At 54.8% G+C, this 27534-nt stretch overlaps 8 protein-coding genes across 8 annotated transcripts; 5 read left to right on the plus strand and 3 right to left on the minus strand.

The window, feature by feature from the left end:
• Window positions 1-667: 667 nt before the first annotated feature.
• Window positions 668-1502, plus strand: UMAG_10714 (uncharacterized protein; the record flags this gene model as incomplete). The annotated part of the gene is made up of 5 exons (XM_011393054.1): window positions 668-764; window positions 848-1042; window positions 1117-1172; window positions 1269-1377; window positions 1477-1502. 5 exons carry the CDS (start codon window positions 668-670, stop codon window positions 1500-1502), a joined length of 483 nt encoding a protein of 160 aa, XP_011391356.1.
• Window positions 1503-1567: 65 nt separating this feature from the next.
• Window positions 1568-4534, minus strand: UMAG_05050 (uncharacterized protein; the record flags this gene model as incomplete). The annotated part of the gene is made up of 1 exon (XM_011393033.1): window positions 1568-4534. One exon carries the CDS (start codon window positions 4532-4534, stop codon window positions 1568-1570), a length of 2967 nt encoding a protein of 988 aa, XP_011391335.1.
• Window positions 4535-5068: 534 nt separating this feature from the next.
• Window positions 5069-6760, plus strand: UMAG_10715 (25S rRNA (adenine645-N1)-methyltransferase; the record flags this gene model as incomplete). The annotated part of the gene is made up of 1 exon (XM_011393055.1): window positions 5069-6760. One exon carries the CDS (start codon window positions 5069-5071, stop codon window positions 6758-6760), a length of 1692 nt encoding a protein of 563 aa, XP_011391357.1.
• Window positions 6761-6970: 210 nt separating this feature from the next.
• Window positions 6971-10231, minus strand: UMAG_05052 (uncharacterized protein; the record flags this gene model as incomplete). Its single annotated transcript, XM_011393034.1, has 1 exon — window positions 6971-10231. The coding sequence occupies one exon, from the start codon at window positions 10229-10231 to the stop codon at window positions 6971-6973; it is 3261 nt and encodes a 1086-aa protein (XP_011391336.1).
• A 688-nt stretch (window positions 10232-10919) lies between these two features.
• UMAG_05053 (uncharacterized protein) lies at window positions 10920-11573 on the plus strand (the record flags this gene model as incomplete). Its single annotated transcript, XM_011393035.1, has 1 exon — window positions 10920-11573. The coding sequence occupies one exon, from the start codon at window positions 10920-10922 to the stop codon at window positions 11571-11573; it is 654 nt and encodes a 217-aa protein (XP_011391337.1).
• Window positions 11574-11877: 304 nt separating this feature from the next.
• On the minus strand, window positions 11878-17253 carry UMAG_05054 (uncharacterized protein; the record flags this gene model as incomplete). The annotated part of the gene is made up of 1 exon (XM_011393036.1): window positions 11878-17253. One exon carries the CDS (start codon window positions 17251-17253, stop codon window positions 11878-11880), a length of 5376 nt encoding a protein of 1791 aa, XP_011391338.1.
• A 1579-nt stretch (window positions 17254-18832) lies between these two features.
• Window positions 18833-20971, plus strand: UMAG_05055 (uncharacterized protein; the record flags this gene model as incomplete). The annotated part of the gene is made up of 1 exon (XM_011393037.1): window positions 18833-20971. The coding sequence occupies one exon, from the start codon at window positions 18833-18835 to the stop codon at window positions 20969-20971; it is 2139 nt and encodes a 712-aa protein (XP_011391339.1).
• A 2288-nt stretch (window positions 20972-23259) lies between these two features.
• UMAG_12298 (uncharacterized protein) lies at window positions 23260-26292 on the plus strand (the record flags this gene model as incomplete). Its single annotated transcript, XM_011393097.1, has 1 exon — window positions 23260-26292. One exon carries the CDS (start codon window positions 23260-23262, stop codon window positions 26290-26292), a length of 3033 nt encoding a protein of 1010 aa, XP_011391399.1.
• Between the last annotated feature and the right edge of the window lie 1242 nt (window positions 26293-27534).

The following is a 27534-nucleotide window of genomic DNA, read 5'->3' on the forward strand; positions in this document are numbered from 1 at the left end:
TGGTTGAGAGAAGTCGGTCTGATGGCTTGATAATGATAATAGCGGCCCATGCAGACCTCGTCAAATATGTGCATTGTGTGGTTCAGAAGACTTGACCTAGGGCTCTGTTATGAGGCATGAGCCAAACGCAAGAACCTCAGGCCGTGGACCGAAGTGAAGAGTCTCTTCAGGCTAGGCCTTGGCCTTGGCTGTCAGAACCAGAATCTATCACGTATGTAGGAAACCCTGCAAAACCTCAAGCACTAGCTCAGTAGGGGATTCGAAGCCGATTCATTTTGAGCATGGCTGATGAGCCAAGCACGAAGCTTGTTTTCAGATGAGCAAGAGTCACGAGTAGCAACGTCGCTGGCAGAGAACACGAAAAGCGACGTCGGAAGACTGCCGCAAGCACCAAGCTTTAAAGGTCGGGCTCAAGTGCGCCAGACACGAGAGGACCCTGCTGGTCTGAGAGCCACATCAAGTCACTTGGCAGCAACAGTGACAGTCGATTTTGATTTTGACCGGAGAATAGCCGACTTGCTTGTAGTCGCAGCTCTTGCACCTCGAGCTTGCCGTGTACAGTCATGAGTACAAGAACACGGCGGCCAAGTGCAAGTTCCTCTTGGCTCGCTTCGCCTCTCAACACTACCAACACCACCTTCAGTGCCTTTCTCTGACCAGCAAAACAATGTCGATTCCAAGCATCAACCTCGAGCACGCATTTACGCTTAAACTGCCCATCGGACCGTCACTTGCGATTCCCGGCACCCCGGTTGGTGATCGCTGTACGTAGTTTGGTACCTTGTTTCGCCGTTCCAGATCGACTCGATTGCGTGAGAGCTGACCCTTTCCTCGCTTGCTTCACTAGCTTACATCCCCGTGCTGGGCGGAACACTGACAGGAGACGGCCTTGAAGCCAAAATTACCCCCGGCGGCGACTATGCCATTGTCAAGGACGGCTGGGGCAAGCTCGACGTGCGCGTTCATGCCGTGACGTCTGATGACGAGGTCATCTACATCCAGTACTATGGTCAGCTCGAAGTCACGCCCGCCGTGGGCAAGAGTAAGTTGTCTCAGCACTTGTTGCATAGCGTTCCGTACACTCATCTCCAATCACTCTTTTCCCTGGCATCACAGTCTTGGGTGGCGACGCAGCAGCCAGGTCGACCAACTTCGACGACGGATACCTCTTGGTGAGTATGCCTTTCTCTTCCGTTCTAACAAAATATCGTCCAAAGTTTGCGTTTCGTTGACAACTCGAAAACGGGTGATCGTCTTGGTATCCACAGACAACCCCAGTCCTCGAAGCGCCCGTCAGCTCGAAACATGCCTGGGTCAACCGTACCATCTTTGTTGGCAAGGGAAAGCTTGAGGTTCTGAGCGACGGCGTCACTGTTGGTGAGTACTCTGCTTCTGTTCTTCTTGCTGAACGCGAGAATCGTGCTCTATAAACCATTTGCTGATTTCTTCCTCTCCTCCGTTGCCGTGACTGTACAGTGTACGAGATCTTCAAGGCCAAGTGAGCCGTGCAAATGGATATGATAACGCAACAATTACAATCAAGCGACGAAAAACAAGTGTGCATTCATCAAGCGCGTACGCTGGTCGCGTCATTGTTGTCAGTGCTACTGATGCCCGTGCCGTCGAGGACGAATTGCCAGAATGACGGATCAAAATTGAGCAATTCGTCGAGCAGTTGCGAGTCTGACATATGAAGTTGTTGCTGCACCTGCTGGTCCTGCAAGTGTTGCTCAAGCTGATGCTGATGACCCGCCACGGCCGAGCCAGCTGCAGCGAATGGACCGCCTCTACCGAAGGATGCTTGCTGGGGAGTTTCGACGGGCATACGGTATTCCCACCACATTGGTTCCCTCGAAACACCTTCGTCTGCAGATACAACTGGCACTGCTGCATTCGAGCTGGGCACCGACTTGTCAGTGACCGGCGCTAGACCGGTGTGGCTGTTGGGAAATGCACGCAAGTTGGATTCCCAGGCAAGCAAAGGCAAGCTGGGTGAATTCGTCTCGCTTCCTCCGCTGGAACCACTGTTCTTTGACGCTGCAGTGTCGCTCGACGTTCTTGCGCTGGATGCGGCCGACAGAAGCGCCAGCCCTTCAGCTGCGTTCTGCATCTGTCCCTTGGTGGCAGTGGTTGACGATTGCTCCTCAGCCGCCCATGCATCTTCAACACCATCCGCGTAACCATCGCCACCAGCCAGAGGTTGACTGATGCCACTGATGTGCATCGCTCGATTGAGCACCTTGGCAGCGCGTTGCGCCATGTAGTTGTCCGACAGCTGGCTGACAGCTTCGAAAATGGTGACAATATCGCGACGCAGCGAGTCGGTGGTAGTATCTGCGAACCCAGGATCGATGTCATCAAGATGCTGATGGAAGTGACGATGATGCGAACGGACCAGTGGAATGGCGAGGTTGACAGCGGCTTGCATGTGCGCCGAACACGTCCATCCGACATAGAACTGCGATGACGTGAGTGATTGCAGCTTGCGGATCACCGGGATGCTGCGGATGCATCGACGTCCATTCTCAACTACGGCGGCCTGTATTTCGCTCAGAAACGTCGGTGGTAGCCAAGCGGCGTGCATGTGTTGTACGTGATCGATGCTTCTTTGCTTGAGGTGCGCTAGAAAGCTGACATCCACCGCGCTGGGCATTTCATAGTCCTTGTCATCGTCTTTGCGCGCATCGCTGAGACTCTGCAGTCGATCCGACAGCAAGAGCCAGGCGCGACAGAGAATCGAGGTCATGTAAAACACGGCCGAGTTGAGCATGAGGATGCTGGCCATGGTTTTGGCCTCGATGGGATCTGGTGCAGTAATGGTGGCATTGATAGCTCGATCATAGCCTACACCGGCTCGTGGGAGGAAGACAGTGTACCATTCTTCCAAGCGCGCTAAGATCTGACGCGTCTGTCTAGCCATGTCCCGCATCTCTTCCTTGGTGCATTTGGCAAGTGCCTCCGGCTGTAAGAGGTGGGTCTCGGTCTTGGTGACCAGCTCTACGAGCGGTGGGATGACGCTGGTGAGCGAAGTGGACACATGAAAGTAGGTGCGAACCGTGTCGCGCTCTCGCTCTGATTTGATGCGCCAGGTAAAAGATGCATCTTCCATGTCAGGGAATTGAGTAGCACGTTGGTGGGCGATTGGAGTCGACTGCGGCCATGCTGACAGGGGTGGTAGCTGGCCAATATGCTCCAGATGGGCCTGGCCGACGTTGAACGACATGACACGCAGGTAGGCAAGATCTTTGCGGCAATGGAAGGCGAGCCATTTCGACGACATGATCAGTTCCATCATGATGGTTCTTCTGCGCTCGACTTGTTCGCGCGTGAGGCCGAGCCAGGAGGGGCGCAACTCGTTGTCGAAGCCGGCGCGGATGCTGGATGAGATGGCACGTTCGGTGAACCTAGCCATGAGCGACTCTTTGCCAATGCAGCGAAAGTAGAGGCTCATGTTGAGCATGATTTCGATCATATCGCACGATTCTGCTTCGGTGCGCCCGGAACGAAGGGCGGGCATCGACTCGATGATAGACACAGCTTCCTTTGCCAGCTGGGTATGGAGCGATCGAATGGGTACGGCAAAGTGTATGGCACGGTCGCGATTGTCGGAAAGGAAGAGAGCAGAGCAGGCGACCAGAGTGAGAACGCGCACAGCAAACACATCCGAGATGGCTTGGCGCTCAAAGGCATACTTCCAGATGGCAACAAAGCGAGGAGCCTCGTTGCATGTCATGAGCCAATCTCCTTCGGTAAACATGTAGTGCATCATGCGGTGCGTGTCCTTGAGCGGCGGCAGGATGCTTCGAAGGTGTTGCCAGCGCTGACGAGCTGCGCGGGACGGAGGATCTGTCTCGCCCGGTGTATCTTGGCTAGGATCGATTCGATACTCGTAAACGTCTGCGGCAGCATTGTCATCTTGGCGGTTTTTTTGCGTACTGGATGATGCCGCACATGGGGCTTGGCTGAGTAAGGATTCGAGACGGGCCATGGATTGCTTGATACATTGGATCTCCTCGGTGATGCCTGGAACGGCGCGAGCAGTGCCTGCAAATGAATCTGTTGTAATGTTCTCTTTCGAGGAGGCTTCGGTGCGTCTCCTCTTGTGTTGCGCGCCCATTCGATCGACATAAGGTGATGATGACTTCGGTGCATATTCGCTCAGGTCCGATGGCATGGAGACAGATGCAGCTATCGCACGCGGCTGGGATGTCGCACCAGCGGGGCCGACTGTGTTGTAGCTTGGTTCAGCTAGATGACTGGCATGGAAATGACCTGTAGCCGCCGAGGAGGATGCCGACCCTGCACTAGAGCCACCAGCGGTACCAGCGCTAGGATCGGAGCATAGCTGTGTAGTGCCTCTGAGTACGCACGACGAGCAAGGGCGTGCATGATCGCACTTGGACTTGCGTTGCCGGCAGGGCAAGCAGCTGATCTTTGTGCGCTTTGGTGGCAAAACATTCGACGGCGACGGCGACGCTGGCAACGAGCTGGATCCCGCTCGAGAGCCGTGAGCGTCGGCTCGTCCGTCTTTCATGATAAGGAGCGCGACAGAGACCGGAAAATCCGAAAAAGGTGTGCGTTGCCTACCCAGCACCTCCTTCAAGGAACCAGTAACTAGATCCGGCGGCGGAAGGTATGTGCGCGAGTCGCTCGATGCGTTGCTGAACTGCTGGGCGTTGAACGATACGCAAACTTGGACTCGCCAACGATATTCGATCAGCGCTAAGACGATGGACGCTTCCACGCAGAGAAGCGTAAGCAGACAGGCAATCACGAATCTTTTGACAAATAGCGGCTGGCAAGGATGCGGAAAAAGGCACGTCTTAATCACTCACGACTTGTTAATAAAAACGCGGTTGAGCCTCCCTCTGTCACTTTGCCTGCGAATCGGATCAGCCGCGGGATTCCAACGCTGGATTTGGCTCCCGCGGCGGTCACACTTTTTTCCCTTGCTCTCGTCTGGATTCACAATTTATCAATTCGAAGATTCACAGATGTTTGACTATCACACTTGAGCTTTTAGTCTCTGCTTTCGATTCACGATTGTCACATTGTCCCAATCCAGCCCATGTCGGATGCTCTCGATTTGGATCAGCTTCAGGCTCAGCTGGAGCTCAAGCGCTCGGCTTTGGCCGATAGCATCCTGTCCAAGCTGCCTGGCCTGAGTGCTGATACCTCTTCCTCTTCCTCCTCTACCGCCTTACCCAAATCGGCTCAGCATCAACAAAACTCTCGGCCACGACAAGCAAATCTCGGCGTCGGAGCAACTCCCAAGCAGCAGAACGCAGATAGCAGCGGCAGCACCCGCGGTCCACGCAGCGCAGCCGATTTGCGTCTCAAAGGTGCACTGACTGCAAAGCGCAAACGATGGCAGGACCAAGAGCCTGCGGTGCAAAACGAGTCAGACTCAGACGACCAAGAATCTAGCAGAGTAAATGTCATCAGTGCTAACAAAAAGTCGAAACACGAGAACAGCCAAACCACCAGTTTATCCAACGTTGGCATCCCCAAACCAGCGAACAAGGACCCGTTCGCTGTCAACGGCATCCAAGCACAAAAGGCTGCCCAAAACCAACCTCGTATCGTCGTTATAAACGGTGAGACGATTGATCTTTCCAAGCTCAGCAAAACGCAGCGCAAAAAGATCAACAAGCAACTCAAGGCACAGCACAACCAGCAGCAAGATGATCAGGCTCAGGACGAGGTCTTCAAGCCTGCCACCACAACCACTTTGGCAGACGCACTTTCCACGCCAGAGTCTCCACTTACTTCATGCTCCAAGGCTACGTCACAGACTCCGTCATCTAATAACAATCAGAGCAGCAGTCCTTCAGGCGCTGCATTGACGCCACTCCAATCACAAATGTTGAGCAAGCTCTCCGGCTCTCGATTCCGCACCATCAACGAAAAGCTCTATACCACAGCATCGGACGAAGCTGTTCGCATGATCGATGCTGCGCCCACCATGTTTGACGAGTACCACCAAGGCTTTCGCGAACAAGTACGATCCTGGCCCAAGAACCCGCTTGATCGTATCGTAGAGCTCTTCGACCCGTCACTCTCAATTTACAAGGATAAGGATAAGGGCAAGGGCAATGGGAAAAGCAAAAGCAAGGGTACGCCATCGCAACCATCAGGGCCGTCTGACCGTTCTAAACCTCGTTACGCTCCTGGCGCTTTGGTGGTAGACTTGGGCGCGGGCGAGGGTGGTTTGGCCAAGAAGCTGTCACCGAAAGCTGTCAAGGTGCTGTGCTACGACTTGATCACCACCAGCGACGGATGGGTTAGAAAGCAAGATACTGCTGCGATCGGCGGGCTGCCGTTGCCCGGGTTTTTCCTAGACACTGATCCGCTTGGCCTGGGGGCCACACCAGAAGGTGTTGCGCAAGGCGTAGCCGATGTTGCCGTCTTCTGTCTCAGTTTGATGGGGACCAACTGGATCCACATGCTTTTGGAAGCCAAGCGCGTATTGCGTACTGGCGGCGAACTGATCATCGCTGAAGTCTCGAGTCGATTTGGCGACGGCTTTGAAGCGTTCATTCGTATTGTCAAACTGCTTGGCTTTGGCTTGGAACATAAAGATGCAAGCAACACGCACTTTGTTCTGTTCGAGTTCGTCAAGCTCTCCCAGCGAGACCATCTAGCCTCGCTCTCTGCGCTGCAAGACGACAGCCAGATTGATCCGACCCATACGTCCTTGGACGAGCTTGCGCAACACGGCAAAACACTGCTCAAGCCGTGTATCTACAAACGTCGATAAACGTATTCACGCGCGTTGCGCATCGATGCGATTTTCTTTCTCACTCACTTGTTGGTGCACGTGCAAGGATGAATATAATGGATCATTCGAGATTCACGATTAGATGCCGTAAACATGTCAAAGTGTAAGCGTGAATGGTGAATGTTGCTATCCTTGATGTGATGTGTGATGGTGCTAAAATGGTCGGAACAATGAATGGTAGTGCTAGATTCACGTGCTGCTGCCGTTCAACTCGCTCGCAATGCGAGCCCGTATGTCGTTCAAGCGCCACACTGCACCGGTCGCGTGATTGTGACCCATCCTGACAAACTCGTTTCCCCCGGTACTACCACCATCAGTACTCGGGCTGATAACCATCAAGAAGCCTGGCGCGATCCTGCCCAGAACATCGATTGCCTGTCTGCACTCTCTTGTGCTCATGTGGATCTTGACACTCTTGGCGAGTTTTGCCAAGAGATCCTGCATCGGTAGGGTGGGCGATCTGGTGATGCCGTTGGATGAGAGAGTGGTTCCGTTCGAGAAGAGCATGAAGAGGATCGAACAGAATTCGGGGAGGCGCGAGACGAGCGCTCGTTGCGAAAGCGCTTGCATCGGCGTCATGGATCCGCTACTAGAGGCAGTGAGCGATGGCAGCGATGCAGTTCGACGCAGTTGTTCTTTGGCGGCGATGCGTTCGCGAAGCGTCAGGGCCGACGAGGTGGTGGCAGTCGCGGAGGCGAGGTCGACAGCGGGAATGTATTTGATCGGTTTCGAGGGCGTCGGTGGATCAGCAGCGCCAAAGAGAGATCGATCCTTGTTGCGATGCGGTGTGGATAGGCCAGGTGCAAGCGAGGGAAGTGTGGCGAGTGGGACGGGCCGGACAACCCGAGGATCGTCAAGTGGAAATTCGGGATGCCAACGATGCAGCTCTGTGCCTTCCATAGGCACCTCCCCCGCCTCATCCTTCGCCACAGTCGCAACAGAGGTGGCGGTAGAATCAGGCGCAGAATGCAATCGAGGCATCGACTTGGAGCTGCGCACGACGGTGCTAGACACTTCGTCGATGAGCGATTGCTTGCCCTTGAGCGATGGACCAGCAGCCAATACCTCGGATTGCTCGGCATCGTCCGATTCGTCGTCGGTAAGCCCAGCACGGTCTAACTCGCTTGGATCCATGTAGAATGTACGCTTACCCAAACGTGGTCCACCCGATCGTGTAGCCGACGGCGTCAGCAGCCCACCTGCGCCCATCACAACTTCCCTCGGTGGCGCTGCGCCCAGCCGGGCGTGGTCATCGTCGTGGTCAGTATCGCTAACAGGCCCGGCTGCGATGCCCAATCCGACCACCTCCTGCTGCTCTCTACGCGACGGCGTGGCCGGCTCTTGTCGCCATCCTTCTGTCTTGCCCAACCCAGCCGCACTCGGCCGTGGAACAGAGATCCCCTGTTCGTCCAACCACAACTGGTGGTAGCGCGCACAACGCTCTCTCAGCCTCCTGCCTACTTCGGCCTTTCGCGTTTCCAGCCCGTTGTTCCACATGGCGACCACCGACATTCCCTCCCTCGCCTTGGCTGCGCCCATGCTAGTGCTGCTGCGCAGCTTTGGCGAACTGGCTGTTTTGGATGGTGTTGGTGAATTCGCTCTTGGTTTTCTTCGCGGCGAAGACAGGAGCGGTGACGAGTGGATGAATGGAGATCGAACTTTTCGTTCCGAGCTAGGCGGAGGAGTAGTGCACCGCGTTGCGGGCATCTTGGGCGTCCCCAGCAAGCGCTCATCAAACCCTTCCGAGCACGAAGGCAAAAGGGGGGATGATTGCACTTGAACGCCACCAAAGTTGACTTGGGTGGGAGGCGTGCGTGGACGAAGAGAACGTTTGATCTCTAGCTCGATACCAATCCCCCAATCCAGCGCTCTGCGCCCGGTCCGAGGGTCCATGCTTCTCGTTTTAGAAACGATAAATCCCAACCCTCGCACTTCCTCGTCCTCGTCCCTTGACACGGCTTCCTTTGCTGATGAAGAGGCAGAGGACGAGCGATGGAAGTCAACCCATACGCTAGCAAGGCGTTTGAGCTCGGTAGGACCTAACCTTCGACCACCGGATCGCTCGACGAGCGGACGCAGCGCGGTGTACGAGATGAGGTTCGGAAGTCGGACTGTCTTGGTCTGTCTTCTTTCGGTGTCCTGGTTAAGGACCGAGTCCGAGAGATCGTCGTCGGACAACTGGGCGGACGATTCGAGCGTGGCACTAGCACAGCCCGCGGTTGCGAGGTGTACCACGAGCGCATGCTCCAGTGCCACATGAAGCGTCAGTAAGCTCGAGTAGAACGACGGCAGAGGCAAGTCGGAAGCGAGCACATGCTTGGGCTGTGGCAGTTGGATCTGGTCCTCCTCCACCAACGCTGTAGCATCTGAACTGATCTCGGTATGCGACAAGCCAGCGCCGTGCAACGACGACAACGATGAGGGAACTGCCGCTGCCTCGACCGGTTTCGGCACCAGACTAGGCGCACTCGAAGACGCAGGCAACTGAGCACCTCGAAACACGGCAGCCGCGTTGACGGTAGCCATCGGAGGGAGAGGCAGTCCTTTTGCTCTTTGTCTTACGCCTCTTGGCGTGAAGTAAGCGTCTTCGTCATCCTCGTCCACAATCATCCTCAGCGCCTGTGCCTTGGGCGTATCCCCAAGTCTCGACAGCAACGGACTCTTGCTCGGCGATCCCAGCATCACCCTGGTGCCTTTGGACCGGCCAGGTGTTAGTACAAGTCCATCTTCTTCTTCCGTTCCCAGTGTTTCGGTCTCGCCCGTAATCAGCCGACGAGGCGTGCTGGTGAGCGTACGAGGTGTCTTACTCGGAGAGCCCGATTTGGGCGGCGTCGCCATCTTCCGTTTCGTTGGGCTGGAGCTGCTTTCAGCGATCGCAAGATGGGAGGGAGAAGATGCAGCTCTGGACGATGACCTAGGCAACATTAGGTACATCTTGTTGGTATCTGGATCGGTTCGGACTGAGATGGGCGAAGTTTGGGACGGTTCCAGAAGCGGACAGGATCGAGCCGATGCATGCGGAGTGGTAGGTGGTGTACCAAGCAGTGAGACTGGCGCAGCTTGACGGTCTGAGAAGGAGCAAGATGCAGGCGCAGAGGGAGAAGTGGACTGGAGCAGGCTCTCGTTCTCGGCCATGATGCGATCCACTTCACCTTGGTCGGGCGTCCTCAGTCGTGTGCGAGCCTGTCTACGCGGTGTCGACTTTTTCGGCGAGGCAGGCTTCGATACTGAAGCCTCTGGTGCTGAAACCGTGTCGTGACTAGAGCTTGGTGATATCGATGTCGGCACACGAGTCTGTAGAGTCTCTGACGAGCCGTCTGCGACAGCTGCAGTTTGTACGAGCGGCGTAGCGACATCTTTGACTGGTTTCGACTTAACGGATCGATTAGCGCGGCTAATAGAGGCTTTTGACGCTGCAAAATGAGCAGAGATTCCTCTGTTGGGCGCCATTGTGATGTGAAAAGCTTTGAAGGATCTAGTATGTGCTCCTTCTGATGTAGCGGAACGTGTGCCTCCGTTTTACCAGCCGGCCGCTTGGCGACCCCGTGCTTTGGCGACGAAATGAAGCAAAGCTGCAATGATGTCTGAGAGACGGCGTGATGGTTGAGATTCTCAAAATCGAGTCCTACAGAGTCCTGCCATGTACCAAAGGAATGGTGATGAAGGTCCGTTGGTGTCGATAGGTAGTGGTGAATGCATATCAAGCACGAACACGAAAGCCACTCACGTCGAAATCTGCACGAGAATAGAATTTCATTCAACTCGTGACTGCAGTGAACCCTTTGTGCTTCGTGCTTCGTGCTTCGTGCTTCACGCTAGCCGTTCAAACCACGAATCGTGAATCGTGAATCGTGAATCACGAATCCTAAACCACAAGCCACAAGCCACGAGCATTGTTTGAATTTGTGCATTGACACGCCCTAACATGTAGTAGTTTAGTGACGTGCCATCGTGCATACGCTGCGATTCTTCGTGCTTGTTAGCTGTGGGAGCCTCCACAGTCACAGAGAGTCGTGATTCACGATTGTGGTGCATCGTCCTTCCAAGTGTTCAGAGATACGTGGTACGTCCTCGGTGATGCTGCTCTTCACCCAGTCATCACCACCAAGCGCAAACTGGCAGCGCAGACGATCCCGCAATGACATCGGCAGCAGCGAGCTTGGCCGGCCGAACTTTCGAGGAGATTCTTCGTACTCCACCACCCACGCTTGCAGCTGGTGTGGGTGTATTGATCGACATGGCTCTCTTCTGGAAAGCTGCTGGTCCCGAACGCTACTTTACACGGAGTGATGACTTTGACGATCAACTCATCAAACGCTATTCTACGGTCTACCCTGAAGTACATGCCGAACGCATCACGCCCATGATTCCTACGTGTTCAAGTACTGTCGAGACTCGGCTAGCAGAGGAGTATCTCGGAATGATGCTCCTGCTCGACCAGTATCCGAGAAATGCGTTTCGCTCCTCTCCCAAACAGTACCAATCCGACACACTCGCAAGAAAGTGGGCCAACATAGCCATCAAGCACGGTCTGGACAGAAAGATCGATCAGACGCTCTGCACTTTCTTCTACCTTCCCTTCGCACATTCCGAGAGTCTGGCAGATCAAAATCGAGCGGTTGAATTGGGCGAGAGACTCGGCGATCCGTTCTTGGACTTTGCCAAGCAACATCGAGACGTTGTCGCCAAGTTCGGCCGGTTCTGTCATAGGAATCAAGTCATGGGCAGACAAACAACGGATGAGGAAGCTCGTTGGATTGCCACTGAGGCCCCTGCTTGGGCTAGATCTTAGCGGTCATCATGCAAGCACGCTCTCCTATCCCGAAAATTTAGAGCATTCTGCCTTTTAGTCGTTCACCGCTCACATCTCAAATCCGTTGGCAACGCAGGCAGAATCGACAAATTCACCACTTGGCAATCGGAACGTGACATGGGTAACCAGTCCTGAGCTTCCCCTAATGGCTACTAGTACAAGATATCGATTCTATCATCACCCTCTGCCTCTCCATCCCGCTCTTTCCATCATCATCTCTCCCCTCCCCGGGTAAACTCTGCATTGTCATGACATGCTGAGTCCAACTCCCGCTCGTTATCCTTCAGCCAGCTTTGGGGCCCGGTGATGGGCTCGGCCCTACAGGCGCCGGCGACGACTCCTGTCCGCTCGGCCCAGGCGTCGCAGTGCCTTCTCGAGCGCCAGTGCCAGATCCAGTTCCAATTCCAATTCCACTTCCACTTCCAGTTTTTTTCTTCTTCTTTCCACTCGTGCCCTTCTTCCCTTGCTGTGCTGCGAGCTTGTTGGCCATCTGGAGCAGCTGCAACTGTCCGGGCGTGAGCCTGGCTAGCTGCTTGCCTCCGCTGGCGCCATTCTCTTGCTGTTTGCGTAACAGCGCAATCAGCGCCGCTGCTTCTGGGTGTGCAGCAAGCGCCGAGAGCGCCGAGAGCGGGTCGTCGCTGTCGGTTCCTGTCGAGCCAGAGCCAGAGCCAGCAACAGGAGCTGGCGTGCTAGAAACCGAAGAAGATCCCAACGTAGAGCTGGTCCCGGCTGCAGCAGGAGCTGGTGCAGCGCCGCTCGAGACTGACTTGCTAGCACCACTGCCAGCAGTGCTGACAGATGCCGGTGGGTCTGGCGTCATTGGCTTAACAGTCGAGGCTACTTTCTGCGTCGTGGTTGATGAGACGGCTGGCACGGTCACACTTGGCTTTGTTGGTGAGGCGCTGTGACTTGTAGCAGGGGCGGAAGCTGTGGCCGAGATTGGCGGGACAATCTCGGCTGCGGCAGATTCAACCGGCACAGAAGTTCGGAGTGGTGTGCTTGGCAGCACAGACGTCTTGGCCGTAGCGATGGATGGTGCAGAAGATGATGTCGCTCCTAGAGAACCGGCTGCTAACGAGTCGGCTACTGGTGCAGATTTGGCGCTTGGAGTTGGCGTCGTAGCAAATGGTTCTGTGCTTAACGCTTTGGCGTTGGCGCCGACAACTGCATTCTGAGAGCTGGTCGAAATTGATGGCTTGTTCGGCTCAGGTAGCACCGGCTTGGATAGCATCGCCGTTGATTGAAGAGACACGGCAGATCCGGGAGCGTTGGTCAGCGATGTTGTCACCGGCACAGCCGCAGTGGTTGTACCCGCAGAGTTGGCCGGCATAGCTGGCTTGACAGGCGACGCCGTGCCATTTGCTGCAATGCCGGCCTGGACGTTGGACAAGGAAGCATCTGGAACCGGGGAGGAAGCGGAAACAGACTTGGAAGTCGCAACCGTTGGTTTGCCATTTGCCGCCGTTACATTGGGCGAGGCTTTGGCAGGTGCAGAATTGGTATCCTTCTTCTGTGCTGCCATCTGCTGCTGCCTCATGCGCTCCTTCAGATGAGTGACGAGATACGCTTGTAGCACCTGAAGAGCCTGCTGAGCTCCCAAACCTTCGATCTGCGCCAACTGTCCTGCATTCAGATGGCCGAACACTTGAGGACTGAGGTAGAGCTTGCCATCGTGATGCACGATGGGGGGTGTCTCGAGAAGCGATTCAATAGTGCCAGGAGCAGCTTTTGGCTTTTCAGACGTAGCAGCAACAGCCGAAGACGGTGGCGTACCTATGATGAGCGGAATGCGGATAGCCGGCAACGAGCCAGGGGTTCCAGCAGCCGCTGATGCTCCTGCTGCTCCTGCTGTTCCTGCTGTTCCTTCTGCTCCTGCTGCTTTCGCCGCTCGTGCCGCAGATGTTGGATTGATTGGTGCCGCTGTTGCACCAGCGATCCCAGCAACGGTGCCTGGTGTCAACGGAACCGGTGTTGCGGGTGCGCTACCAGAATCAGATTTACCAGCAGCTCCTCCGTTACTAACCACGGCTGTTGGAGCAGCCGAAGCAGCTTTAGCCGCCTCTTCTTTCTGCTTGGCAAGGTTGACACGGTGTTGCTCTGCCAGCTTGGAGTCCGACATGGTGTAAAAAATGCCTTTACCAGGATCGCCAGGCCTACGTGGAATGCGGGTAAAGCAGCGTGATGAGCTGATGGCGTAACGGACGGAGCTCTGCCAGTCTCGACCAGTGTGCCTGCCGTTGCGTTTGAACCAGATCCATCGGTTAGCAATCCACTCATACACGTCTTGGAGCGTAAGCTTGCCCCCCCTCTTGGCACAAAGATCCGAACGGAGTGCTTGCGAGATGAGCTCAACGTTGGACAGATCTGGCTTGTCTTCGGGTCCTGGTGGTGGCTTGGCAATGGGTGCGGCTAGCGTTGGTGTCGCACTTTGGATTGGTGCAGGAGTCGTAATGCTAGACGCAGAACCATCAGATGCGCTTGCGGCTGCCTTTTGACTCTCCTTGGCTTTTGCATTGGCAAGACTGGCTGCTGACGCAATGATGCTAGCCGTTGTGGGGTATGTGGACGGATCCGAGCCTGAAGCAGCGGTCGGAGACGGTGCAGGCGTTGAAGTGGGAGGAGCGGGCAGGGGCGTTGTGGTAGACGTCGATATGGACGCATATGGAGTGGTGTTGGCGCCCGCTACGCCCGACCCGCCCGACCCGCCACGCCCAGAAGCGACTGAAGGAATCAAGGGCAACGAAGACGGCATCTGTCCCACAGTGTATGGCAAAGGCGGGGCTGGAGGCAACCCATATCCCGGCATGGAGCCAGAGACAGCACTGGCAGCAGCAATGATGGCTGAAGCTGCCGAAACTGAACTAGGATCGATGGGTCCGGGTGCCGGAGGCAATGTTTGGCTGCTGTACGCTCTCGGGAAAGATCCCATCGGCATCGACGAGCTGGCCGCACCAGATGGTGTGGGCTGATCTTCTGCTGCTGCACCCTTCTTCTTCTTGGTTTTTGGCTTTGCGGGCTTCGCTTTGGCTGAGGTGGCCGAAGCAGGCACGGCTTTGTCGTCACCTTTCTGGACTGTGTCAGAAGGGGCTGCAGTGGCGGCAGTTGCGACTGATGTGGCGGTCAAAGCCGGTGTGGCTGTCGGTGCAGGAGCAATGGCTGATATGGAATCAGAAGCAGTCGGCACTGCCGTCGCCTTTGAAGGTGCCATTGTAGGATCTACCTTAGAGGATGATGTCGCTGCGGACGTGGCCGGCTGTGGTGTCGCGGGCTTGACATCGACCATGATCAGATCATCGTCTGCTTCTGCTGCTCCAGCATCTGTGACGGCAGCAGGCATTGAGACAGTCGGCTTCTCAGTAGCTGTCGTAGCGGCTGGCACATCGGCGACAGCCTTTCCCTTCTTGGGACTGGTGGATGCGGGGCGGGAAGTAGCATCGGCCCGAGCCTTGGCGGCTTTGGCACGTTTGGCCGCATCGAGAGCTTCAATGCCAATGGGGGTGCCCACCTTGAGTGTAGGCTCCTCGTTGGTGACTGGTTCACCTCTCTTCCTCTTGCGCCCAGCAATGCCTGCGCCCAAGGCCCAAGTAGGTGTAGGCGAGCCCTTCTTGACGGCAGTTGTGTCTGCTCCTTCACTTCCTGAAGGCTGTGCCGTCTCTTTCGCAATCTTTGCCTTGCCAGCTTTGGCACTCTTAGTGCTCTTCTGACCCTTGGCACCTTTTGCTGGGTGCTTTCCAGATACGCCTGCATGAGCATTGCTAGGTGGCCGCGGAATGGTCTGTTCGCCGTCGCTACTCTGTTCCCCGACGCTAGGGGTGCCGAGACTGTCGCTGTCCTCCCCATCAGGGCGAGTTTGAGGTAGGGGACCTTTGGTGGGCATCTTTCCACGACCTGCTCCTTTACCCTTGCCCTTGCCCTTACCCTTGCCTGCCGCTCTGTTGGCGAGGGCAGCCGCGGTCGTCTTGGCAGAAATCTTTGCTTTGCTCTGTGCTCTGCCCTTAGCTTCATCCTGGAAGACTTCCGTAGACTCGTCAAAGGCAGACTCATGTGCAGTGACCGCTTTGCCTACTTTGGACTTTGGCTTGAGCACGAGCCTTCGTTTGGGTGGATCAAGTTTGCCCCTACCAGCAGCTACTGATGATCTTCTACGGCCGGCGATAGTGGCGCTGGCAGCTTGCGTCGTATCGTAGCTGACTAGCTCGTTGTCGTCATAAGCGTCATCGCCATCTTGATCGCTCGAAACCGAACTAGCAGAGCTGTGTGGTTCCTCTCCAGCATTCTGTTTATCGTCATGATCCTCTTGGTCATTGTCGTCGTCTTCTGCTTGACCTTCACTGCTGAGATCGGAAAGCGAGTCGGACTCGGAATGGTGTGCTCGCTGACTGTCGCCGTCGACGCTGTAGGCGGCTTCACCGGGAGGCGGTGGGAGCACAAAGTAGAATACACGTTCTGCGATCTGGATCTTGGTGCGTTTGCCAAGCACAACGATGCCTCCCCTTTCAACCCAGACATCGTCGACGAAAGCTCCATTGCGGCCGACGACCATCAGTACGAACTGACCTTCGCCTTGATCCGGATCTATGCCTGGTCCTACACCGCTGTGCGATGCCAAACTGTAGGGGTCCTGAGCGGTCGCGTCCACGTCAGATAGATGCGAGCCGTTGACACGGTTGAGGGCGGTGGGTGATGTGATGCGATAAGGTGCAGCGCCATTGCCGCTCGAGACGCGACTGTGCGTTGGAGTGCCATTAAGAAAGACCGAATTGGGAGGATGGATGGGGCCGGTATAGTAGAAAATCCGTGCGTGCAGCCTCGAGATTGATTTGAGAGGACCAAGGTCGACGTCAACGTCGCCTTCGGTCTTGGACTCGGAGGTGATGTGCGCCTGCAAGAGACCCGAAGCGGCGTTGGGCAGTTGTGGCGGCTGCGCGCCTGCAGGCTGATTGGGCTGTAATTGGCCAGGTCGACGTCCTATGGTGACATCGAGGGTCTGTATGTAGTAAGAAAAGCCTGGAAACTCGAGCTTGGCATAGGCTTGGATAGGACCTTGGTCCTGGTCCTCATCTTCGGGTTCAAGGTCGTCGAAAGCTTCGTCATCCCAGTTCATGTCCTGATGTGTGAGTGCCTCATTGAGATCGACAGCACTCTGGAAGGCCTGCTGTGCAGCGTCAAAGGCGGGGTCGACGGACGCAAGTGCGGCAGAGGAAGGGTCAAGCATAAGACCGTCGTACGCATTGATGAGTTGATCCGAACTCGCATTTTGAGCAGCGAGATTGGAAAGATGTGACAAGAGACCGTTGCCCTCTGCTAGCGACGCCAGAAGCTTTGCGTCTTCCTCGTTGAGCCCAGCAGCTGCTGCCTGCAGTGATGCTGGCATAGATGGAGGTATTGAGGCATCTGTATTTGATGCAATTGGGAGGCTCATGGAAGGGCTGCTGACCAGATTCGGCATTTGAGCCTGATCAATCGCAGAGGCAGCATCTGCACTCATCCCACTGCCCTCGGGCACTGAGATGGAAATAGGAGCTGCCGAAACTGGAGTGCTATCGAGCGTATGCGCCGAGGTGGATGCTATTGGATTTGGGTTCTCTATGCCCGGTGGTGAAGCTCGGCGTGTGGGCGACGAGGGCTGCGTTGGCGCAGCCGACTGTGTACCAGCCATGATTCGAGCAGCGATCGGGGCAGGGTTTTGAGTTGCTCCGGTCAAGGGCAAATGCTGGTGACGAGACGCATGAGTGGATACGAGACGAATGATGCTGCTTGGTGATGGATGGATGGCAGGTGGGTGATGAGATGAAGGATGCAGCGGGGCAGCGGGGCAGACTAGGTTGAAAACGCCACGCCGTTAAATAGCCGTTTTCCGAACGCTATCGTCCGTGTTGCTTGTTCAAGTTGCTTCTTCAACAGGGAGGATGATACTCGGACCTATGCTGAAGATGAGAGCTGGCACGTATCAACGATGAGGGTCGTGGTTAACGTGAATTTGCGTGGCGACAAGTTGGCTAACGGATTCGTGCCGATGTTCGTCGTAATACCACCAAAGGATCCGCCGTGATCAGAAGCGAAACACACGACCCGATCTGATGTGATGTGATGCAATGCAATGAGACGCGCGCTGGCGTAGTTGGGTGTAGTGGCGGTTGTGATCAGAGATCGAGGTGGGGGTTTTTGCGTCTTGAATTCGATGATGGTGTCGACAGTCATCCCGACCAATCGTGAATCACAATGTGGATAAATCTGCAACTTTCCGTGATTTTAATACTCGTGATCCACGAATCGTGAATTCCACTCACGACTCACAACTCACAACTCGTGACTGAGGCTCAAAAACAGGGTTAGGGTTCGCTGTGCCTGTTGCTCCGCACGCAGCGAGCTGTCGTCCATTTCCGATTTCCATCCTTGTTTCTTTTTCTTTTTTGTTTCGAGTTTTTCTCTTTTTAGGACACACAAACTAAACAGCCATGTCGCGTCGTCAAGTCACTCCACGCTTCGTGCTTCGCCGCCTGATGATAGTACAGATTTGTGAGTGAAACAAAATCAAACAATGAGAACTTTGGCACCCGCGCCGCAACAACCGTCAACGTTGCTTGCTCCTCGTAGTTACCTCACGCCTTACGGACCAGCGTGAAGCTTTTTTCTCGTTACTTCACGCTTTCATCGTTATGCCGGAAAAAAATGAGGCAGCCATAATCGAGAAGAAAATCTTTTCGCCTCCACTCACGACTCGCCAAAGACAGAAGAAAAGAACAGCAACAGTCACGAGTAACATCGTAAACGTTGGACCGTCACAGCCGTCTCTGTAAAAATGTCAGAGGGAATGCAGCTGCTCTTACGCCACGGTGACCTGGTTTAAAGCCTCGTGCCTTTCTTGAACTCTCCCAGCAGAGACTGACGAGCGAACAGACGAATCACTGAATGCGCGAAAAGGTGGGCGGATACATGATTGGTTGCACGCTGACCAAGTGTATGCGTGACTACACCCTGAATCACCATATTCACGATGCACGATTGTTAATGAAGAGAGACCAAAAAAAAAAGAGTTTGATTCACTCGTGACTCTGTCGAGATGTTTTCCTCATCACCAACCAGATCCGTCCAGGCGGACAGCATATCCACGTCAAAGTTGCAATCAGGATCTCGTCGATCGCAGAACGCATTCGGGGTTGTAAATACGGCGTAAAGGCACTGCTATCAGCAATGCGTCTGTCATAGCAGCTTTGGCCCACTTGTCTCTCAACGGAATGGCTCGCAGTAGGGTCAAGCTAGACCTTGGCCCTCACGGCAAGGTTCTGGCCTCGGTGCAGGGATATGACGATGCCAAAGCGGTGGCTGCAAGTCGCCTCAACGTTGATCAAAGCAGCGTGCAGCTCTTTGTGAGCGACGGCCAAGACCTCTGGGAGTTGCACCCGTCTGCGTTTCAGGACGTTCTTGCCGATGATGGTATTATTGTTGCCAAGGCGGTTTTGCGACCGCCGATCAATCTCTCAGCATCAGCAGCAGAAGTAGCAGAAGTAGCCGCAGCAGAGGCAGCGCTGACCCCCTTGTCGCCCTCACCAGTCATCCCAAAACCAGACGTATCCCACACCCACTCTACCGTCTCGCTAGTATCTTCGCCCGTTCGTCCCAATACAGCTGCACCAGCTGCACCAGCTGCAGCAACTGCAGCGACACAATCAACAGCAGAAGCTCGCCCGAATATGACTAGCGCTCTTTCGATGCCATATTCTCGTCCAGCTCGCCGACGATCAGACAGCACGGCGACCACCGACACTACCAGCAGCAACTCGAGCTCGTCTTCCTCCTCCACTTCTTCGGCAGGCAGTTCCTCCTCCTCTTCCTCCTCTTCCTCCTCCTCCTCCTCCTCCTCATCTTCAGACAGGCGATCCGAATCAGTTCAGGATGTCACGGCATCTTCGGCAATTGTGCGTACCTTCACAGGCCCTAATGGGCTTCCGGTCTCGTCCAAGGAACGCTGGGATCCCAAAACGCATCGACTCATGTTTGAGAAACTCAGCGAGATCATCAGCTCAGAAACCATCTACTACACTCGCAAGTACACTGAGGAGCGATTCCGAATCTTCCAGCTGCTCATCGACCAATATGGCGATTCGGGTACTAAGGGCAACTTTTTGCGTGGCAGGACGGCCGCCGCGTTGATCTCACGCGTTTCGGGTGTTCTGCGCACTGCGAGGGAACGAGGCGAGAAGATCAAACAGCCCTTCAAATTTTTCTTTCCCAACAAGAAAGGCGACGAGGCGGCTTCTGGATCGGCCAAACCGTCTACGACAACAGTCGCTGCTGTTCCACGAAATCGACCAGACAAGCCGGAATTGCTGGCGAGGAGGACAGCCGCCGACCATGGCGCAGCTGCCGCACCACCACCAATAACACCGACCTCGTCCGCTTCGACATCACTTGTCGTATCTCATGGACAGCAGCTGGATGGACTCGCTGGTCATACTCCTGGAGTAGAATGGGCACATGGGCAAGGAAAACGCAAGGGCAAGGGCAAGGGCAGGCAGCCCACGCAGACGACTACGAACGGCCAAGTGCATCCACCTCGAATCCAGCAAAGTTCCACCAATGCTGCTCTCCGCCCTGGCACAACATTAAATTCGCCGAAAGGCGCAAAAAGGCCTGCTAACGGTAACGGTACCAGCGCGCCTCCGGCGCAGAAGAAAAAGACGCACGAAAGGCAACCTGATCCACATCATTCTCGACGTACCGGGTCGCATCCAGCAGCATCGTCGATCCGCAGAGGCCGACGCACATCACCTCGGTGTGAAGTTGATAACGATTCGCGGTATTCACAGCGCACAGATAGACCACCACGACCAGAATGGGATACCTGGATTCGTAGCCGAGACGGGCCGCTGCGCAGCGAGACGGCTGCGAACGGTCGGGATGATGGTGGTAGCAAACGAGCTGATCTACCTCCGACAGTACCCTTGACGAGACAGCCAGGCTGGATCGACGGCACGGACGATGGCGATCATGCGCTCTTCAGGGCAGAGACTCGATCGCCGCTGCACCAACCGCATCGAAGCACTTCAACGGGCGTCGACTCGACACCTGCGCAAGCGCTGAGCAGTCCAACGCCGCGAAGAAATGCGGTGGAACGGGCGTTAGAACAACTCGTACAAACCGGATATGATCCATCTAGCCCACCCGAGAGTTTAAGAATGGGCCATCGACGTTCGGCTAGTCCGCATCGGGAGTGGCATCGAAACTCGAAAAACGAATCGATCGATACAAAAACACCCGATCCGCGCCCAACGCCACGATCCAGCCAGCGTCAGTCGGAAGAAGGCCGCAACAATGTGAGGAGCTGGCCGATAGGCTATGTAGCGCCACCTAGTACTCCCCCACGTGCCGAATGAAGAGACCAGCTGTCCTTCACGGATCGTCTCATCGCAAGTGGAAAAGTAGCTCTTTCTGCTTCGCTTATGCAAAGCTCGATGCTGTCAGTGAGATGCTTTTCATTGTTTGTCATTGCCGCATGTATGCGTGACGATCGTTGTAGTGGAGCCCTCACCGTCGCTTCTCCACTGTTCAGATTAAGTTAGTGATTGGCTGACGCGTACAGCAGCCCAAGGTACCGAGGAGCTTTTTCGGAACCAAGATCCCGAACCATCCCATTTTTTCCGCAATCACGAATCGTGAATACGCGTCACGCTGGTCCTCCCGACGAGTGTCCTGCTTACCGGTCTTGCGACCGTTTGAGCCGATGCGTTACTGTCTTCATATCAGAGCCAGTTGTCCATAAATCGATTGATTCACTGTGTTGTACCATGCGTGTTGCATCCCGGTGGGCCTAGCACAAGAACGATGTACAGCATCAGCGGATATGATTGGACCACGAATGGGTGATCTTTCTTGTATGGTAGCCGACGTGCGAATATTCACGATTGTGACAATCCAACTTTTAGTCACCGCAGATTCGAGACTCGTGACTGATATCACAGAATCTTGGTGAACACCACGATCCGATCGGTTGCGAAAGCCAACATGCTTGGCGATCATACAATGGCACATTGCGCTGTGCGACGTCTAGCTTTTTGCGAGATGGTGTCGCGAGCTGATGTCCGCGTAGATCGCATGACGAAACCAAGCTCTGCAGCATCGGCAGCTGAACAAGCCGAAACTACAATCGTGAATCAGAGACTGATACAAGTGTACCTGTGCTGCTGAATTCACGATTGGGCAGTCCTTTGCAAAGGAGCCTATTGGCTCGATCCGGAAGGACATCTTTAGCACCGCGTTCCTGCGTCTCTGCGTTTCTGCGGTGACCTGGCGCACTCTTGACTGTTGTACAGAGACATTCCGACGTTTCTAGTTAGTTCGACCTGGCTCACTGTCTTCATCCGCATCATCTCGGAGATAGCAGGCGGCTGTTGGCAAAACACGTCGAGAGCATGAAAAGGCTCGGTTGCATCTCAACGCAGACTCCTCCCTCCACATCCGTTGCAAGAAACAACCGTCCTGAGTCACAGAGGAACATGTAAAATTTGAAAAAGAAAAAAAAATGGAATGGAAGAAATGTGCGATCCCGCGATCCCGCGGTCCGTGGAGCGTTGGCTTTGACGGTAGCAGCAGGCAGACAAACGACGAAGCACGAATGCCAGACAAATCGTGAATTGGTGAAGGTAGAGTAGCACTTCAAGTAACTAACTTAGTCAACTTCAGTAATCGGTAAGAACGACCTGTCAGAAAAATCTGCCAAAGCGATGATGCCACCCTGCGTCAACCTTTTTATTTATTTATTTATTTATTTATTTAATTTTTGTTTCTGGGGAATACCAATCTGTCCGGCTAAGCATCTGCTCAGCGCTTTGAAAGGCATCCATCCGTTTCTTTTTCTTATGGGCATCCATGATTTCATGCTCTTTTGTACCGGCACACGGGCTAGCAAGGAGGGGGAAAGCGAGACACACTTAAGGAGCTCTCGCAGTCGTGAGTGTCTGTGGAATCACGTTTGTGCCTTTCACTCGGAGCGAGTCTGTGAAACAAGATCGTCTTGAGTTATGTCGATTCGCGATTCTCGTGGTTTGCCGCTGGCTCCAACCACATTCGGAGAAAAGAGCGAGTGAGGACCGGAAAGGAAAGTAGTGGAAAAAGAGAAGCACAGGACCTTGGCATGAGGTTCGAGCTTTGGGTCTCGATCTGCTTCGGCTATCCTTCTGTGATACTCAGCCAAAAGGTGATCAACTGTAAAATGGAAAGGTATATGGGAGCTAGACCGTGATACTCCGTCATCACCACGGAGATTTGGTTCCGACCCGAAGAGTCTTGGTTTCGACTCTATAAGGAGCCTTCCTACTTCCGCTTGCTCGTTGGGTTCCATCCATTTCCATCCTCCTTGGTATTTGGTATCGGCGCTCGCCAGGTTTCTTCCCGACCACATCAGCTTCTAGCGACTTGTGCCTCCTCTGCCGTAGGTGTATCCTGCATCCCCTTCACCTGCCATATACGGGCTTGCCGAACGAATCAGAGTACCTACCGTCCGAGCTCAGTTGGGTGCACCACTACTTCCGGAAGCTCGCCGATACGAAACAGTCAAAGGCATCTTTGCATACGACATCACCTTGTCCCGTCGGAAGATCCGACGCACTCCTTTCGGCATCCGCTTCGTCTTTGCTTGACAGATAACGCGAAGCAGTCACACACGATGTCTCCTTCCAGAAGGAATGCTCCCTCGCTGCCCTTGGGTCTGATTCTCGCAGTTCTCTGCATCGCATCGGCAGTTTGCAGCGCTTCAATTGATGCTGCTCGGATGGACCTTCATCAACCGCCAAGTTCCGTCTTGACTCGATCGCAATCAAACCTCGGCACGGCCGATAGACTCTTCTTGCCTAGGCACGGAGATAATGAGGAGGAACATGATGCCGAAGACGAAGAGCATGGACACGACTTGCATCACGAGATGGCTGAGTCAATGCAGAACATGGAGATGACAGACGACAGTCACGAGCACGAGCACGAGCACGAGCACAAGCACAAGCACAATCACAATCCTGAGCAGGAACACAACCACGAAACCTCTCATTCGGCTACTCTCGGACATTCCCACCACGACATGGCGGCCACCGGCCTTTCGCCCTCATCCATCCCAGACGCTACTATCGCCGGCTCGGAACTGCTCGAACTTCCAATCTGGCACGCCCACAGGGGACACAGCCATTCGCACACCGGCCCCGTTCTCGAGGAGCTCAACGAGACGCTTCTCTTCCGCGCACACGGTCCTGATCCCCTCAGCTACATCGAGTGGGACTTCGGCTATGCTCTCGGCTCGGTCGCCGAGCTGCGTCGGTTCACATCGGATACAGACGTCTTGGCAGGCAAGCCAAAAATGGGAGTCGTCGATAAACGCTGGAGGAAATTCTTGGATGAAAAGGATGCGGAGCAACGACAGGCGATTGCTGCCGATATTGCAGCTCGTCTTTCAGCATCGCAAGGCGATGGGCCCAGTCGTCACCGCGGTCTGTTGATGCTTCACGTCGTGACCGCCGTGATCAGCTGCTTCCTGTTGCTTCCCATGGCTCTCGTGCTCCGTGCTGCTCATTCGAGCTTAGCACCATTTGTCTCTCTGCTTTACTTGGTGTTGCTGGGCGGATCCATGTTAGTCTCCATCGCCTACAAAGCACTCACGCCTCGTCTGTACCCGGAAAATGCGCACGGCTCGATGGGATGGGCTATCTTGTGCATCTCTCTCATCACCCTTGGCAGCGATGTTTTCCGTCTGCTTGTCCAGATCAGGTCTACTATCACGTCGTTGACGTCGTCCAAACAATCGAGCAGCAACGTGTGGCTTCCAACGGACATTGGTGAAACCAACGGAGTGCACCGCTCTTGGAAGGATGTTGGAGCAACTTTGCTTGGTCGCCAACAGCACCGTATGCCGAACAGCGAGAGTTACGATGCACTAGAAGAAGAGGCCATGTTGTCCACCGAGGGGAGAGCGCAGAGCGATTCGCTGAATTTTGATCTTGAAAAACATTTGCAGCATCGTCTGTCCTCGAGGCGTAGCCAGAGCAATTCTCGCACTGGCTCTGGATCTGGCTCTCCCCACCATGTCCATTTTGACGATCGTGCAGATGGCGCTCACAGTCGCCGCACGCTTGGTTCTAGCGTCGAATCGCTCGCCGAGCCTGTGCCATGGGTTGGCAGCGGCAGTACCGTAGTCAGCTGTAACGATGAACAGCATCGTCATGGTACTCAAGCTGCGTATGGCAACGTCATGGTTGCTTCGCCCACTACTACCGTTTGCAACACGCCGCGCAACTCGATGATTGGTGGCGAATCGGCGCTGCTCTCTCCACTCAATCTCAAACCGATCTCGCCTTGGAACATACAGACACACCAAGCCCAGAAGCCCTCGCCCCGTGATGCGCCCAATGACATGCTGGCAGCAGCTTATTCGCCTACCAAAGCACGTTCAAGCCGGCTGGACATTTTCCGTACGATTGTTCGTTACACTCGTGTCGTTGCCGCTCGTTCGCTGCCCGTTTTAGCATTTGCGACATCCTACACGGGTCTAGCTGTCTACACGGGCTCGTGTCGTGGTGGCTACAAGAATGTGTGCCTGGCACACGGCATCAAGGGCGGCATCTTTTTCTGGTTTGGATTGCTGACGTTCGGACGATACCTCGGAGCCTACGCGGACTGCGGATGGGCATGGAACAAGCGACCTAGTGTACAAGCAGCGAGGAGCACGAGCCGTAGCCAGTCTGCGTGGCGACGCAGCATGCCTAGCGCCGAGTTTGTCGAGTGCCTGGTCATCTTCATCTACGGCGTCAGCAACACTTGGATGGAGCGCTTTGGTGCTGCTCCTGGTGATCCGTACACGATCAAGCAGATCCAGCACATCTCAATCGCTGTCATGTTCTGGTTTGCCGGCCTGATGGGAATGCTGCTCGAGACAAAGTGGATTCGCAACATGCTCTCGTTTCCGATCGCTTACAACCATGTAGCGGCCGTCCCTCTGCGTGAGGTTCGACATCGGTATCGCCACAGTACTGGTACCCGCAATGAAGGAGCCGATGCTGACTTAGATTTGTTGTTGGATGCGCAGACGCAGCCAGCATCCTACTCGGCTTCTTTCAATCCATTCCCCGCGCTCGTTATTGGCATTACGGGCGTAGCTATGGCAGCGCACCACCAGGACTACCAGTACGAGGTCGCGATCCATATGCTGTGGGGCCAGCTTCTAGCCGGTTTCGCTTTGCTGCGATGCCTCACTTACTTTTTGCTGTGGCTGCGACCACCAACAGCATCGGTTTTACCCTCTCGTCCGCCCACTGAGGCTCTGGCTGCATTTTCCCTGTGTTGCGGCGGCCTGGTGTTTATGCTGAGCAGCGAGGAAGTCTCGTTTGCAGCGATGCGCAGCGGCTACGGCGACTTTATGGCGATTCTCAACGTAGCTGTGGCTGTAGTCGCACTGCTGTTTTGCTGGACGACGGTGCTCATGATGCTCAAGGGTTGGGCGGTGCGTCGCGAGGTGAAGCGTACTACGGAAGAACAGCAAGACGAACAGTTTGTCAGCGAGGAGCGAGCGCCAAGACACATGCGCGCCAAGGCCGTCTCGAAACACGACGAGCCTGTTGCGGAGGCTGAAGCCGTGTTTGTGCTCGACGATGACGACGATGTTGATAACAAGGACGACAGCGAACAAGCGTCGGTCGGCCGCCACATTTCCGTATAACATTGATTGACACGGTCTATGCCAGGTACATGCCTCCCTATCTTGATCGACAAGCAGCGTTGCTGTGCTACTTGACTCCTATGCTTGTTTCTCGATTCCAATTATACCAGGTTCTGAATCCGTTCATCTGTGGCTACCTTGGTAAGCCGATCGCGAACCAGTCTCAGTGTGAACAGAGAAGGAGCATGGTGCTGCTGCTGGAAGCCAACATCTATCTGCGCTGACTATGGGCGTTGCAGGCTGCCTCGAGCGAAAACCGTAAGCCACTAGCCTGAGGGAAAATGGCGCCTGAAGAATTCCACGCGTGAATCGTGGATCGTGAATGGAAATTGGAGCGTGAAAAACGTGTCTATTTGTGGCGGCCCCCCCGCCAGGTAGAGAGTGTCGTAAGTGTGAGTCTTTCTGGCACAGCACAGCAAGTCAGCAGCCAACTGACGCAGGGTTGCTCGCCTTGCATGGTGCGATCTAGGCAATCAGGGATGTGGGACCGTTCCCATTCACGATTGTTTGTCAGTATGCACTCACAGGTCTAAAAACTGCCGTGTGTACCAGTGGTTCACGATTTCGGGATCAGTTTACAACATCCTCGCCCACCATTTGAGCCGATCAGAACGATGTTTGCTGTCCATTGAACGGGTCTGTGGGGCAGAACAGACAAGCAACCCCAAAGCTCACTCCAACTTGGTTCAGTTGGGCGATGGTGCACTAAATCGATTTATCGAATTTATTAAATACAGTACAGTGCCGAGTAACGCGTAACGAATATCCGTGATCCAGATCCACTACGAATTCTTCAAGATTCGCAGATTATTCGTGATTCGTGATTGTGATTTTGTGAGGAGCTTTTGCGTGTTGGCTGAACGTGAGAGGAAAAACGTGAAGTTGATACTGTAATTACTGTATCCCACCGCTCCAGACCAGACAACGCACGGCACAATGGTCCATGGTCCCTGCAGCAGATTAACCATTTCACATGATTGACAGCTGCACTGGGCCAAATATTTAATTCGCTTGGACCAACCTGAACTGGCAAACGGCTGCACTCGACTACATGCTACAGTATCTGCTCGCGTGTGACCATATAACCCCAACTTAATCACGAATTATTATTGAACATTTGTGATTCACTCGTTCGTGGTCGCTTGTCTGGTCTGCTGCCCCTTTTGCTTTTACGAGCTACAAGGAAGGAACAAGAGCAGCGTCGACCGCGGCTCAGCTCAGCTCAGCTCATCACTCCTGATT

The sequence above is a fragment of the Mycosarcoma maydis genome, chromosome 15 (genome assembly GCF_000328475.2).
Source record: "Mycosarcoma maydis chromosome 15, whole genome shotgun sequence".
Taxonomy (NCBI): domain Eukaryota; kingdom Fungi; phylum Basidiomycota; class Ustilaginomycetes; order Ustilaginales; genus Mycosarcoma; species Mycosarcoma maydis.